The sequence below is a fragment of the Squalius cephalus genome (assembly GCF_949319135.1).
Source record: "Squalius cephalus genome assembly, chromosome: 3".
NCBI lineage: Eukaryota > Metazoa > Chordata > Actinopteri > Cypriniformes > Leuciscidae > Squalius > Squalius cephalus.
Genome location: NC_137124.1, coordinates 10,919,858 through 10,933,887, shown reverse-complemented (window position 1 = coordinate 10,933,887; position 14,030 = coordinate 10,919,858). Strand labels below are relative to the sequence as shown.

At 37.8% G+C, this 14,030-nt stretch overlaps 2 protein-coding genes across 2 annotated transcripts in view; one reads left to right on the top strand and one right to left on the bottom strand.

Annotated features, from left to right (window-relative positions):
• The window catches only part of ttc5 (tetratricopeptide repeat domain 5), an 11,351-nt gene extending 2,581 nt beyond the window's left edge, over positions 1 to 8,770 (top strand). Inside the window, exons 4-11 of the mRNA XM_079865502.1 lie at positions 79 to 290; positions 1,906 to 2,059; positions 2,533 to 2,624; positions 2,723 to 2,779; positions 3,026 to 3,172; positions 3,852 to 4,066; positions 5,552 to 5,696; positions 6,904 to 8,770. Coding sequence (XP_079721628.1) covers positions 79 to 290; positions 1,906 to 2,059; positions 2,533 to 2,624; positions 2,723 to 2,779; positions 3,026 to 3,172; positions 3,852 to 4,066; positions 5,552 to 5,696; positions 6,904 to 7,023 — 1,142 coding nt within the window. The 3' untranslated portion in view covers positions 7,024 to 8,770. The remainder of the gene's footprint in view (positions 1 to 78; positions 291 to 1,905; positions 2,060 to 2,532; positions 2,625 to 2,722; positions 2,780 to 3,025; positions 3,173 to 3,851; positions 4,067 to 5,551; positions 5,697 to 6,903) is intronic.
• ccnb1ip1 (cyclin B1 interacting protein 1) lies at positions 7,536 to 14,030 on the bottom strand (the record flags this gene model as incomplete). Its single annotated transcript, XM_079865503.1, has 6 exons — positions 13,954 to 14,030; positions 10,168 to 10,295; positions 9,610 to 9,913; positions 9,383 to 9,529; positions 7,881 to 8,037; positions 7,536 to 7,687 (listed from the first exon to the last, which is right to left on the bottom strand). Exons 2-6 carry the CDS (start codon positions 10,191 to 10,193, stop codon positions 7,536 to 7,538), a joined length of 786 nt encoding a protein of 261 aa, XP_079721629.1. The 5' UTR covers positions 10,194 to 10,295; positions 13,954 to 14,030.

The following is a 14,030-nucleotide window of genomic DNA, read 5'->3' as shown; positions in this document are numbered from 1 at the left end:
GTCACTTGGGTAAGTAAAATGTATATAATGTATTATTAGTATATATTTATGAATATGCCCTGCCCTCTCTTTCAACAGATTTGTACAAACACAGCGCCCAGTTCCTGCTGCTACGGGGTCGGTGTCTGAATGTCGGTCCGGGATTCAGTCAGTCTGCAGAGGAGTGTCTGTCCCGGGCTGTTAAACTGGAGCCGGGTTTGGTTGAGGGCTGGAACACACTGGGAGAGCAGTACTGGAAAAAAGGAGACCTGACGGCGGCCAAGACCTGCTTCACAGGTGCACTACAGCAGGTGAGTCTTATTATAGCAAAAAACAATGGGTCTCTTTCATATAAGCCCTATTCGGAAGGGATTAGTTTCCCTGGGGGACATTAGAGAAATTTGTTTTTCGCAGGCGTACTTTGTGATTTTAATCCTGTCCGTATCTGCCAAGTCTGTGTTTTTCAGTAAAAATTCCAGGGAGAATCACCGACTGTTTTTCAGCAAACTCAACGGTCCTCTGAGAAATCTAATCCCGTCCAAATGTGAATGTCTGTGATTACTAATGTCGTATTATAATAACGCTTCTCCTCATGTGTTTTTTGGCCTACCGTTTGCACAACAATCTTTCGCATGCTTTCATGTAATTTCAAAATGGATCGTATCCAGCGAAAAAAATTATACAAAATTAATAAATAGAGCCAAATTGTGGAAATTGCTAAGATTGCCTATTTTAATATCTGTGTCAGGTATGAGTAAGATACTTGACTAGATACTTTTCTGCTCACTTATGCACGTTTATTATAAACAGCCACTTCTATAAACTCATGTGAAGTTATTTAAATAGGGTTTTTATACTAAATTAGAATTATAGCATTAATAGACATTAATTAATTATTTAATGTGATATGTATGAATGTTTTTGCCCAACAAATCATGATTCACTAAAAACGTTTATACTAAAATTTATTCTAAATTTTAAAATGTAGGAAAAACTGAAACCACATGTATGCATAAATCACATACTCTGGATGGCCTTATTGTGTTAAGATGAAAATTTATACAGAAATATTTCTTCTTAAATAAAAAAAAATTATATATACAGTGAAAGAGGAAGAATAGGTGCATTATAGCTTGAGCTGCCGCCGTTTGTACTTCTAGCTATTTACCTATAACGGCTAATGAATCGTAAGCCTTGCACATTCACATAAAATAGCTTACTTCTGCGTTGCAAAATAAAGTGGATATAACAGCGTAGATCTGCATATGTACATACGTGAAAGTAAAATGAAAGTACAAAAGATGTGTATTGTGTTTAGACTGTTTTGAGGATGGCACACTTGGCCTTGCTCTCAGGCATCTTTAGAGGGCGTATTTGTTTTGTTTGCCGAGAGTGACGAAAGGGTGTGAAAGAAAGGTTGTTTGGAAGACCTTATATGGAGATGGTTTAGTCGTATTTTATGCAAATCAGGAATGAGGTTGCTCATTTAGAATACTCAAATCCTTTATTATTATTATTATTAATTTCAAATTCATGTACCCTCGTAATCTTTAATCAAAATAACTTCCCCTCCCTCTTGCATCTCTGATGACGTTTACTGGCTCGAGTAAACTCAAATGACTCGCATATGAGATCGACCAATAGCAAACCACAACCATCCAATCAATTCCCTATAGACAAAATCAAGTCCCTTCCTAAATGATCAGTTTTATCAGACATATCTTAAAATATGTCAAGTCTCAAAATGCACACCAGTAATGTTTTTTTCTAAGGCACGTTTATAAAAGCTACTTAAATGTCCTAATTGAACTAAGACCTAATCCTGGCTTAATCTAAGCCCTGTCTGTGAAAACTGTCCGATATCTGCCTCTTTTGATATGGTACTGTCATGAAGCGCACAGATTAACGCTAGGTTTGTTCATTCAGAGTAAAAACAAAGTGTCTCTGAGAAGCTTGTCTATGGTGCTGCGCCAGCTGCCACCGGAAGGCGATGCACAGGAGCAGAGCAAGCGCATTGTGGAGAGTGTGGAGCTGGCCAGGCAGGCTGTGCAACTCGACGTCACCGACGGGACTTCGTGGTGTGAGTGAATTACTCTGATAATGTAGAAAAGGACACATTAGGTGCCTTCCTTTTCGACCGTAAATGCCATACGTGGTAGACTTCACATAAATGTATTATATATACATGCATATTACAGGAACATATAGTGATTTATATTAATAATTCTTTAATATGCACAACTCAAGTGTCGTCCATGTTGAATAAACGCATTTTATCATGTGAAATGAAGTAGGGAGTAGTGAATATTGATGTATTGTTTTAATTTAATACTGTGAAGCTGCTTTGATACAACCTATGTTGTGAAAAGCGCTATATAAATAAACTTGACTTGACTTGACTTGAATACTGCATTGGGACCCAGTTGATCAGAACGCAGCTATTGTTTCCTAACAGCATTTCTTCTGAATACACACTGATTCTAATGTTGGTGTAATGAGAAAAAAAATTTAATAAATGATTCTTATATTGTTTTGCTTTGCTTTGGCTAACAGATATTTTAGGGAACGCATATATCTCCATGTTTTTCACCAGTGGACAGAAGCCACAGCTCTCTCAACAGGCCCTCGGTGCCTATGCACAGGCTGTGAGTATCTCTCTCATGGATCACCTAAATCATATATATATGGTGATTGACTGACATCATCATCTTACCTTTTGATTTTTATCTGTCCATATTTACAGGAGAAAATCGACAAAGCATCCTCAATGAATCCTGACCTCCACTTCAACAGAGCTACGGTAACAATCCTTTCAGTTGCTTTCACACATGCTTTCTCAAACACAGGTGAGCACCAGCAAATGTGTCACAGTGAGATTATTACATTTTTATTATCCTTACTTCATCTCCTGCTTTCTGCTCTTCTCTGGCTTTCTCATTCAACCTCTTCGCTGATAGAAGCCTGTTAATAGTTTGGTTACCAGACAAAACACTGATTTTAGGTACCAGTCAAGCCAATGAAACCAACATGTCCTTTCTATCACCAGTTGTTCCAGTATGAGGAGATGTTCAGTTCAGCTCTGGATGGATACAGTCGTGCTGCAGCCCTGGACCCTGGTTGGGAAGACGCTCAGGAGAGGGAGAAACAGCTGCTGAAATACCTAGACCAGATTACAATGTTATTAGAGAACAAGGTGAGAGAAATTGGCAGCGACATTGTAACATTTACGGTGCATTTACACTGACGCAGATCGGGCGTTTTCAATTCATCCCTATGGGAGCTGAGCTATTGTGGGATTGACGCCGGATCAGAGAAAGTATTGCACTTTGCAACTTCATGCAAACGTCAAGTGAAAAATGGCAGGTGGCAGCCAATAGCTGTCAGGTACAGGTAGTGATGTGTGTCATGAGCGTTTCTAAATCTGTGTATTGTACTGGAGTTTCTGTTGAATTTAGTGTGTAAACCCTATTACTTGCACTGCAGTTATTAGTTACATATGTTAACTATTGCAGTTTGGATGCTTTGTGAATTAAATCGCTGGGTTTACAAAAGTTCATTAAATTGACACTCTATCTTTACTTTGAACATATGATGATTAAATTGGCCTTGTACTTAAAAAAAACAACAACATTGATTAAACACACTCGCTACAGAAACACCCCAAAGCCGTTGTAGTGTTTTGAGTGGCACTGAGCAGAGTTTTGCTGTGCAATACACACACACCTTTATGTAGAATCTTTATTTAGTTTCATCAAAAAGGTTGTTTGGTTGTTGTTTTGTGTTGTTTCCATCAGATGGCAGTGGAGTACAGTTAAATAATATTCCAGATGTCCACAAGCAATCACAATAACCACACTCTCTCTGTGTTTCAGGGAAAAGTGAAGGCGCGGCGTCTTCGTAACATGCTCTCGTCCCTCAGCACCTCCGCCTTGGGCCCGTGCTCTTCCCCTCAGTTCCGGTCTCCCTCAGGCCGCGTGGGAAGCCTTGAACCCCGCATCTTATCCGCCCTCACTCACGGCCACAACGGTGGGGTGGCAGCACTTGGAAAAGTTGTCTTCAGCCTGATGTCAGAGGGCCGTATGGCTTTGTGAGTTTAAATGCCTCGGCTGAATATTTAATAAAATTTCTAAATATGTATGCATACATCTATACTAGCAATCAGATACTGGATAGAGCCTAGTTAAAGGTGCAGTAAGTGATTTCTGAGAAACACAGAAATCAACCTGAAACTCATTGCTCCACCCACAGAGTGGATGTCTCTTTATCATGCCTGAAGCTAAGCAAAAAAATGCTTCGGGAAAAATAAAGCAAAGATGTACAGTACACAGGAGTAAATACAAGCAAGAGTTAGTTATTAGTCTCCAGCAGCAGCTCCAGACAAACAATGACTCTCAAAACTGTCCTGTTATAGAGCTCACATTACAACAACAGTATATCTTGATTCTGCTAAAAAGAGCAAAACCAATGTTACTCACGTATGAAGCAGAAACAATGAAACCTCGCGTCCGTTTTCAGGTCTTCCCACTCAGGTCTCTCCAGCGCTGGAAAGCTTTACTAATATTAACGCTAGGGCTGAACGATTAATTGCAACAAAACCGCACGCGATTTGCGATTTTCTTATGCGCAGCTTGTCAGTGGAGTGCGGCTGATTGGTAGTGAATACTGCTCCATCTGAACGCCAGAGGGCGCTCTCACGCAAACACGCTAAATATGCCCCGCCGCAGAAGTACAATAACGGCACATCATTCCAGGAAATCCCTATCGCTGTATCTGAATAAACAGAATATCTGAATAAATAAAAAGCTTTAATTAAACATGACTTATAAATACACGACTGCCTTGTTCTGTGTAAGAAGCACATCATCTCACAGAAGGAGGAGCTCAACTGTCATTATGAAGTGAGTTTGGAGTAAATGCATGTTATTAAATGTTGTCTGTTGTTGGACAAGAGGTTCATAAATTATTCTCGTGTTTGGAAAGATGTTTGACGCGTGTTGCTTTTTCAAATGCACGTTATAAGTGACTCAAACTCACAGTGCTTTCAGATGGAGCAGCGTTTACAGAGCCGTACATAACTGACAAACTGCGCATAAAAAATAATCGCAGCCTTTGCGATTTTAAAATCGCGATAAGCCATCTCGATTTAAGTGCGGTTACATGGAAAGTGCGATTAATCATTCAGCCCTAATTAACGCGGTTCCCAAAGCATTTGGCTGATCATAAACCTTCTTTTCCCAGTGATATTCCTCTGAGCTTTTCTCTTTTGTAATGTCTCTCAGCCATCTCTCTTTCTACAGTCTTTCTTCAAATCTCCCTCTTCCTCACTCTCTCTCTCCTCCCCCATCATGAGTGGACAGGCCCCCTACTGCTGATTGGCTCACTCTCCTCACCCATTACTAGTGGACACGCCCCCTACTGCTGATTGGCTCACTCTCCTCCCCCATTTCGTGTGGAAACCGACCCTAATGCTGATTGGCTCACTCTCTCTCAGAAATCACTTACTGCACCTTTAAATGTTTGCTTTTAGCGTTGTGTTTTACTTTTTAAATGGTTTCCTGTTGTTGTCTTGCAGCACATTTGGGATGGTGGACAGCGATGAGACCTGTTGTCTAGTCATGGTGTACAATACAGCAGACAGCTGGGGTGTTTTAATAGGAGATACTGTAGTCATTCCTGAACCACAGGTCAAACGGCACAGCGTAACACATAAAGATAAGGTTTGTGTACCAAACTTTAAACTTTTATATCTTTACTTGCACTACCGATCAAAGTTTGGGGCCTGTAAAATCTCTATATGACTGCATATATACATCAACAAACATTAAAATTATTACAATTTTACATTCCTTTTTAATTTTGCTATTTTCAGCATCATTACTCCAGTCTTCACCGTCACATGATCCTTCAGAAATCATTCAATAGGCCTGTTCAGACCAAGGATGATGACTATAACGAAATAATTCTAAAAAATCATTCTAAATATAAAAGATATCAGAGTTCACACCACATCTATCCAGCAATATCATTTCTCTGTTCCTTTTCCTTAATCACTTTCAGAACGATTTTTTTTCCAGCTGATGATTGTTAAAAACTTTGACAGCCAATCAGAATCCATTCTGCTTTAAAGAGCTCGAGCATTTAAAGCGACAGAGGACAAAACTTCAGCGCACGCTTAGAATAAACAGAACAATATCGTACGTTGGTGTGAACGCTAATATAGTTATCTTTATAGTTATTGCTCTTATGTTGATTTGGTGTTTAAGAAATATTTCTTATTTTTATCAATTGAAAGTCGTTGTGCTGCTTAATAGTTTTGTGGAAACGGTTTTACTTTTTTTTTTTTAGGGTTCTTTAATGAATTGAAGGTCCAGCAGCATATTTTTTAAATAGAAATCTTTTGTAACATAAATGTCTTTAATGTCACTTTTGTCTTAAAAAAAAAAATCCTACTAACCCCAAACTTTTGAACGGTAGTGTATAGATTTACAAAATGATGATTCGTTTAACCCTCTGGTTCTGCTCGCGTGGCTGTTTATTTCAATGAAATGAATGTACTATATTTTAGTTTGATAATGTTTAATATTTTTTATTTTCAGGATATTTTATGGTACTAAATTATGGTTCACCAATCTCGGTCCTGGAGGGCCGCTGTCCTGCAGAGTTTAGCTCCAACCCAAATTAAACACACCTGAACCAGCTAATCAAGGTCTCACTAGGCATACTAGAAACTTTCAAACAGGTGTGTTGGAGCTGGTTGGAGCTAAACTCTGCAGGACAGCGGCCCTCCAGGACCGAGATTGGTGAACCCTGTACTAAATTGTGTTCACATAATAAGTTTCATAACGTTATGAAGAAAAAATGATTTCTGCATTATTATAGATGATGTCTTTGTAATATGTTTCTTGTTTGCTTCTCCCTATACAGTCATATGACTTCCGAAGTATACGTGTGGACTCTCCCTTGCTCCTCATAGTCAATGGGAAAAAACAGGTGATGAAAAGCCAAAGTGCAGCCTTTGTTACTTACAAACCACAGAGTGAATGAAAACCCAGAGACAAGACATACAGTGAGAACATTGAGAGCAATGAGGGTAGTGTTTTTTCCATTTGTATATATTGTGTTTTGTTCCTGTTTGTGAGGACAGGAAAACTCTTTGTACATATTTTTTTCAAATCATTTCCCTTTTTAATTTTCCTCTTGTCTGTTGATGGGCATCATTGTTTAGATTGTGTTGTGGTCTGTTTCATATTTGGGTTGTGAAAATAACAATAAAAAAACCCAGTAGTGCTCTTACGACTTATTTTCATCAGTTTGGCAGTGCTTGCAGAAAATAAACCTAATTTACATCAGGGTTTTCACATATATTTTAATTTAGTTATTTTCGACACTGAAGTCATTTACATTAGTGGAAACATGTTGGGAGTATTTACGACCATCTCCAAACTCAATAAATAACACATTTGAAAAAACATGAAAAACTAAACAGAAACAACCATACTTTGCTGTCAGAACTGGAATCAGAATTCATAAATGGAAAAAAAGACATCCTGGTGAACTCAGTTTTTCTTGAGGAAAGAGTGTGTTCTGTCGCGGGTGGGTGTGCTGAACTGGAAGAAACTTTGAGCGCTGTCTGGTCCCAATGAGAAAAACCTGTCCCCTTCTGGTCTCAGGAATGAAGGACTACGGGGAGAGTGTTGTTTGACCAACCCTGAAGACAATAATTGCAAAAGACATTTTGTATACTATGCTTTAAAACAGTCGATCACATTTGAACAATTTAACTCTCAGTGGGATAAAGAACGCTTTATCTGATTTGAATGCAATAGAAAATAGACTGATAGAGTGTCAAAGTAGACAATTGCTATTATACTTGTTTCTACCTGTTGCTTTTTCCCTCTAACCTGTAGTGTAAGTGTGGGGTGTGGGATCTTTCTCTCCTATTCCCAGAGTGTGCATACGAAGCGAGTCGAGAAGTCCCTGCAGCTTCTGATATTGCCTGTTCCGTTCATTCAGTCGCTCCAAAACCTCATTGTACTTCTGCTTGTATTCCTCCAGCCCCTGGAGAATGGAAAAGTTGGAAATGGACATTTATGGCTGTTAAGTATGGAAGCTTGTTTCCGCCACAGAATAAAACATTTTGAAAGATATTTGCGACTTTTTATCTCACAATTATGAGTGTACATCTCGTTTACATTTATATCTCGCAATTCTGACTTTATTTCTCAGAGTTGCGTGTTATAAAGTCAGAATTGCGAGATATAGTCAGAATCTCGCAAATCTGACTTAATATCACGCAATTCTGACTTTATAACACGTAATTGCGACTTTATATCTCGCAATTCTGACATCTTTTCTTATCTTGAGATAAACTCACAATTGCAAGTTATAAAGTACAATTCTAAGGAAAAAAATACTATTCCTCAGAATTGCAAGACTTTATAACACGCAATTGCGACTTTATATCATGCAATTCTGACTTCATATCTCCCAATTTCATGTTATAAAGTCAGAATTGCAAGATATAAACATGCGAGAGTGTAAGATAAAAAGTCGCAATTACCTTTATTTTTTATTCTGTGGCAGAAACGAGCTTCAATAGTTAAAGAGATGTTTGAATGAAATACAAAAAAGCATCCCTCTTGTGCCTTTACATACACTAATGAGACAGAACATTATGAAGCGAATATCATGTTTCTGCATTAGGTTGCGTTGTGAACATTTGCAGCACGTGTTATCAAACTGAAGATGTTTTCTCAATTTGCTGGCGTTTTTTCTATTCGCAGCGCATTGAGCTCTCTCAACCACTGTAGCTAAAGGTACTTCAATATCTGAAATCCCAAAGCAAGGGGAAATTGATGAGTTGTGATATTGATGTAATGATATTGTAAAATGCTATTAAAATATTTTAATGTCATTTAAAACGTAATTTATCTGTGTCATGGTAGAGCTGAATTTTCAGCATCATTACTCCAGTCTTCTGTGTCACATGATCCTTCAGAGGTCATTCTAATATGATGATATGGTGCTTAAGAAACAATTATTATTATCAACGATGAAAACAGTTGTGCTGCTTAATATTTTTGAGGAAGTTGATGCTTTTCAGGATTTTTTTTTTTTTCATGCATAGAAAGTTCAAAGAACAGCATTTATTTGAAATAGACTTTTTTATAACAATGTATACTTTTGGTTAATTTAATGCATTCATTTAATGAAATGAGAGCACTTTAAAAAAAACAACAACGAGAAATATGGTTAACATTTTTGCTCTTCTCATCATTTCATAGTTTTGATGACATTTCTATTATTCAGAATTGTGGAAAGTTGAACCTGTTCTTTTTTCACTTGTACTGTATATAAACAGAGAGCATCAGCATTGGTTTTATGGCATGATCATGTTTGAGACCTTTTTCAGTGATGCGATCTCCCCTCTTAATGTATTTAACTCGTGCTCTCTGCTCTGGTTCTGCTGGATCATAAACTTCTCCATCTGAAGCACTTGACCCCCAGCCCTGGACAAATTGTACTCCATCAGCAACCTCTCCTGGTTTACCTGAAAATGACCACAAACAATAGTGAAAAAGCCAATTCTCTGTTTCTGTATGTGGGATTGCAACCATGCAGACATCAAACCTGGTAGGTCCAAAAGACTAGTGCTTTATGACTGATCTCCAAAACCGTTTCAGGCTGCAGTCCGACCAAAACCATAGCCTTGTATTGCTCTGATGGCGCCAGCTCTGTTCTCAGCACGTCCAGTTTTCCTGAAAGCATGGTGGAGCAAGCGGGACAAACTGAAGGTGTGCGACTGAACTCTTCCGAACCGTGTTGATCACAGAACACATGAGAGCAGGTCGTGACCCATGCGAACCCACTCAGCTTTACCCGGCATTGATGCGAATTACACTGCAAGGTGTATTTAGATGCAGACATGGCGGCTCTTGTGGAAGAAAACAGAAAAAAGCGGTTAAATGTAGCCTAATGGTTGTATATGTATGAGGTTTTTATGATTAAGCAAACGAACAACGATTCTGTGGGCGCTTTACGTTACATATCAGATAACAACAAAGAGCGGGAAAAGTATTTCCCTCTCACATATCTGTTCGGATACTAAAACGCTAAATCAAACTAATGCTGATATAAATATATATCGCTCTTCACAAATAAGTTGCTTTATAAGCTCATGATAGTTACCGAGAATTTGCAACTGTGTTGTTCATTGTTTACAGTCAGTCACAGGTAGATCGCCGCGCGACTCGCGAGCGCAATTGGCCTCATCTGATTGGTTGCTGCTGACTGAGCAAACGAGTCATTTCATCCTCCTGAGACCCAGGGGGAAAAAGGGTTTTGAAAAAATAATATTTTATTAATGTGTTACTCCATGTCCACTGTAGTGGACACCAGGACTAAAATAAAAACAAAAAGACATACATGCATGTAGGCTATAGGCAAAAACAATGGGATTTTTTTTTATTCACCAATAAATTTGTAGGTTTCAGGATTTTTTAACCAAACTTTGTATAAAGATGATTCTCAACTATGTTAAGATATAACGGAATTAATTGATATACCATTTTACTTTGCAATATGTTTGGTAAAATTGCCATAAATGGGTAGTCCCATTCAATACAATAATTTGTAGCCTATATTAATGTGTTCTTCGGGCACAATGTAATTAAAACAGAAAGGTAATAATGGTTGTAATAATTGGCAAAATTTTCATAATAATATCTAATATTTCATGGGAATATTGATATATAATTTCTTTCCCTATTCACTTGTTGTGTCTCCCCAAATGCCTGATAAACATGATGTTGTAGGCTAAGTCCTGGTGTCTCTACAGTGTATGAAATCAATGCCATGTTTTGTAACAGAATCATATTTTGAGAAACCCCATAACATTTTCATGAGATGTCGATTTATGACAAACAATTTGAAAATTAGTCCGATTTAAATGATAATTAAAAAATATTATCATATTTTGATCTCTAAATAAATGTCCGTCTTTTTTAAAGACCATGGAGAAGTTGTTGTCAAGGTGAAACCTCCAAACATTTGATATATCTGAAAAGCCCTGAATGTGCTCTTTACAGGACATCCAGACTGTGACATGTATGGTGTCAGAGAAATTCAATCAAATGTCCACTACAGTGGACAAAAGTCTATTCCTGGGTCCCAGGGGGATATGCACTTTTCCCCCCTCAGGAGGACAAACAGATACTCTAAAACATTCATAAATAATGTTTACGTATATCTCAAGAATTGACGCTCATTTGTCAAGTATGCTGCACTTACCAAAAGATTTGGTGGTTTGCTCTAAAAGAAACAGATAGCCTACATGAAAAGGGACTGTTTTTTACATACAATATGTGATGTAGGCTCCATACATAATGTAGGCTACAAAATATAATACTAACAAGTGAGATTAGTTTAGGGAAAGAATAGGGGAAACTAACTCTAGGAGCCTATATGATTTAAAAGATTTGTATTGCTGATCTCCTGCGCACCAAGGCAAGAAGAACATAGCCTATACACAGAACAGTATTTAGTCTTATTGGTTATCAATGTTGAAAACAGTTGTGCTGCTTAATATTTCTGACAGATATACAATTTCTCCATGTTGTTGTACATCAACTGAGAAAGGTATAGGGTATAGAGGGGGGAAATGCATTTGCTTTGTAGGCTATATTTACACCGAAATCAGAGTAAAAGCAGTTTTAGCTTCCAATTAAAAAGACAAGCTAAAACAATTAACAGTAGATAAATATGTATTAATGAACCATTCAGAAAATCAACCTATTTGAAAATTATTGTTAGCTAATGCTAACTGGCTAGCTAACTAGATAGCTGGATAGCTCACAATTCCTTACATTTGAAGGAAAAACAAAGGATGTGATGTTCAGAACATGGTAACAGTAATTATGATGGGGCGTTTTACCCCACAGACTAGGTTTGAAAATATATATATAATTATATTTTCCCTAAATAACATGTTCTCCCTAACTACAGGCCTTATATTCTCATATCATATATAGGCTAATGTTCTGCAAAACAATAAGATTTCAAACACCTTTTTTCTTACTGTTAAAATTAAATCACATAACATGATTTTTTTTTTTTTGATTGACTAGGTATTATGACCTATATGAGCAAACACATTTTATTTGATATTTGAAAAATGTGTTGGTTTGTGTGTGTCAACTTTGTACCTCCTCTGAACAGATTGAATAAATGTTAATGTCATCAGTGTTTTGGCTGATTTGAATAACCTAAATGATTAAATGAGGAGCTACATTTTCTCTTTTTTAATTTTTTCCCATTTTTATTTGTTTAAACAACAGTCAACAACAAACATATTCACACATCAACAACCAACAACACAGCATACATACAGACATTGTGCTTTTACATTGTGTGTGTGTTTGTATATAAATAACAAAAGAGAAAGAATAACATCAGTAAATCATAAGCAAAACCTGACACCAGCATCAGTTCGTCCACTTACAGTTATAATTGGTTTTGAAGATAATTTATGAAAGGACGCCACATGACAGTGAACATAAACCTGGAGCAAGGACATTTTCTTAAATTTTGATGCAAAAAAAAAGAAGCCCATTGTTCCAAATCAGCCTAGTTTTTTGTCCATCCAACCAAGAACATTTTCCCTAGCCAAATTTACAATATAGGCTATTCATTTAAATCTACAGTATAGGCCTAAAATAAGATTATTGTTATTTTTTTTAATATTTTTTTAAATAAGGTTAATTTTATGCCAAATGCGCTCACATATAAGAGAACCTGCTTTATATGGTTAGTGGACAGCTTGGCCTTATGTGAGATACGGTGCAGGTCGGGTGCTTGTTTTTGATACATCTAATTAAAAATGGCTTTTCACTTCATCCCTCCTCCACGTGGTGTATGGGAACAGAGGCGGGGGTGAAAGGGGGGCATTGTGCGGAGCGGCAATGGATCCTGGGGGTGAGGAGAGAGAAAGAGATGCCCACTCAACTGTGTCCAGGTCGCCATTGTTGGAAATTCCCTTCCCATTCAATGCATTTTAAATAGAGCTCCGAATATTCGGACGCACCGACAAAGTGAGCGAGCCGCAGGGGGTCTTTACTGCAGTAGCGCGTGCAGTTATAGTCTATAAGCCGCCTCATCCCATCACCTTCCTCATCATCTCCCTCAAGTCATTACTATTCATTATTATTATTATTTAACATAACTTTCTGTGGCATATGCATCCCCCCCCACCCACCCACCCACCCACCCATTAACCTACAGTAGCATAATCTTCCTAAAGGCTACTTTCTAATTAAGCTATTTTATATGTTCTTTCTAGGTATGTTCTGATTAGGCCTACAGTTAAAAAAAAATAATAATAAAAAAAAACGTTTACCTTCTGTAAATCAGAAAATTTGCAAATGTCGCCTATTTAAATTTTAAATAAATCGTAGACAAAAGGTGTCTCATTCTATAGGCGCGCTAAATGAATTGCAGTCATTAAGTTGTTTTAAAACGGACAGATGATGTCAGGATCTTGAAGGGTATGAACTTTTTTTTATGTTGTTGCACAAATTAGACTACAAGTGTATGTAGATATAAAACGTAAGGACATTTCATCTTGACGCATATTGATAAAACTCGGTTGTCTAAATTAGGCTACTAGAGAGAGCTGCTGCTTTTAGCATTAAGAGAAACGCAAAAGAGGGAGAAAGAAAGAAAAAGAGACGGTGTTCCGCACCATTGAAATGCAAATGTCAGAACAAGGGGAGATTGTATTTTTGTGTGAGTGTGTGTGTGTCTTTGGAGAGGAGGGGAGGGGGGTCCGCAGAGTGGACAAGTTTGAGAAAGAGGGGACTTGTTGAGGAAAAACAGCCACACACGCACTCGCCAGTTCACACAGCAACAGCGGACGACGTCACGGTCCGCTTCAGCAGTCCACGCGCATTTTAATTTTTTTTTCTTCTTTTTACTTACTTTTTAACAGATGTCGGTGCTGTCTTAACGCGTCCTGCCAGGTGGATTATTGGCGAACAAGGGGGTTCGTAATTTAT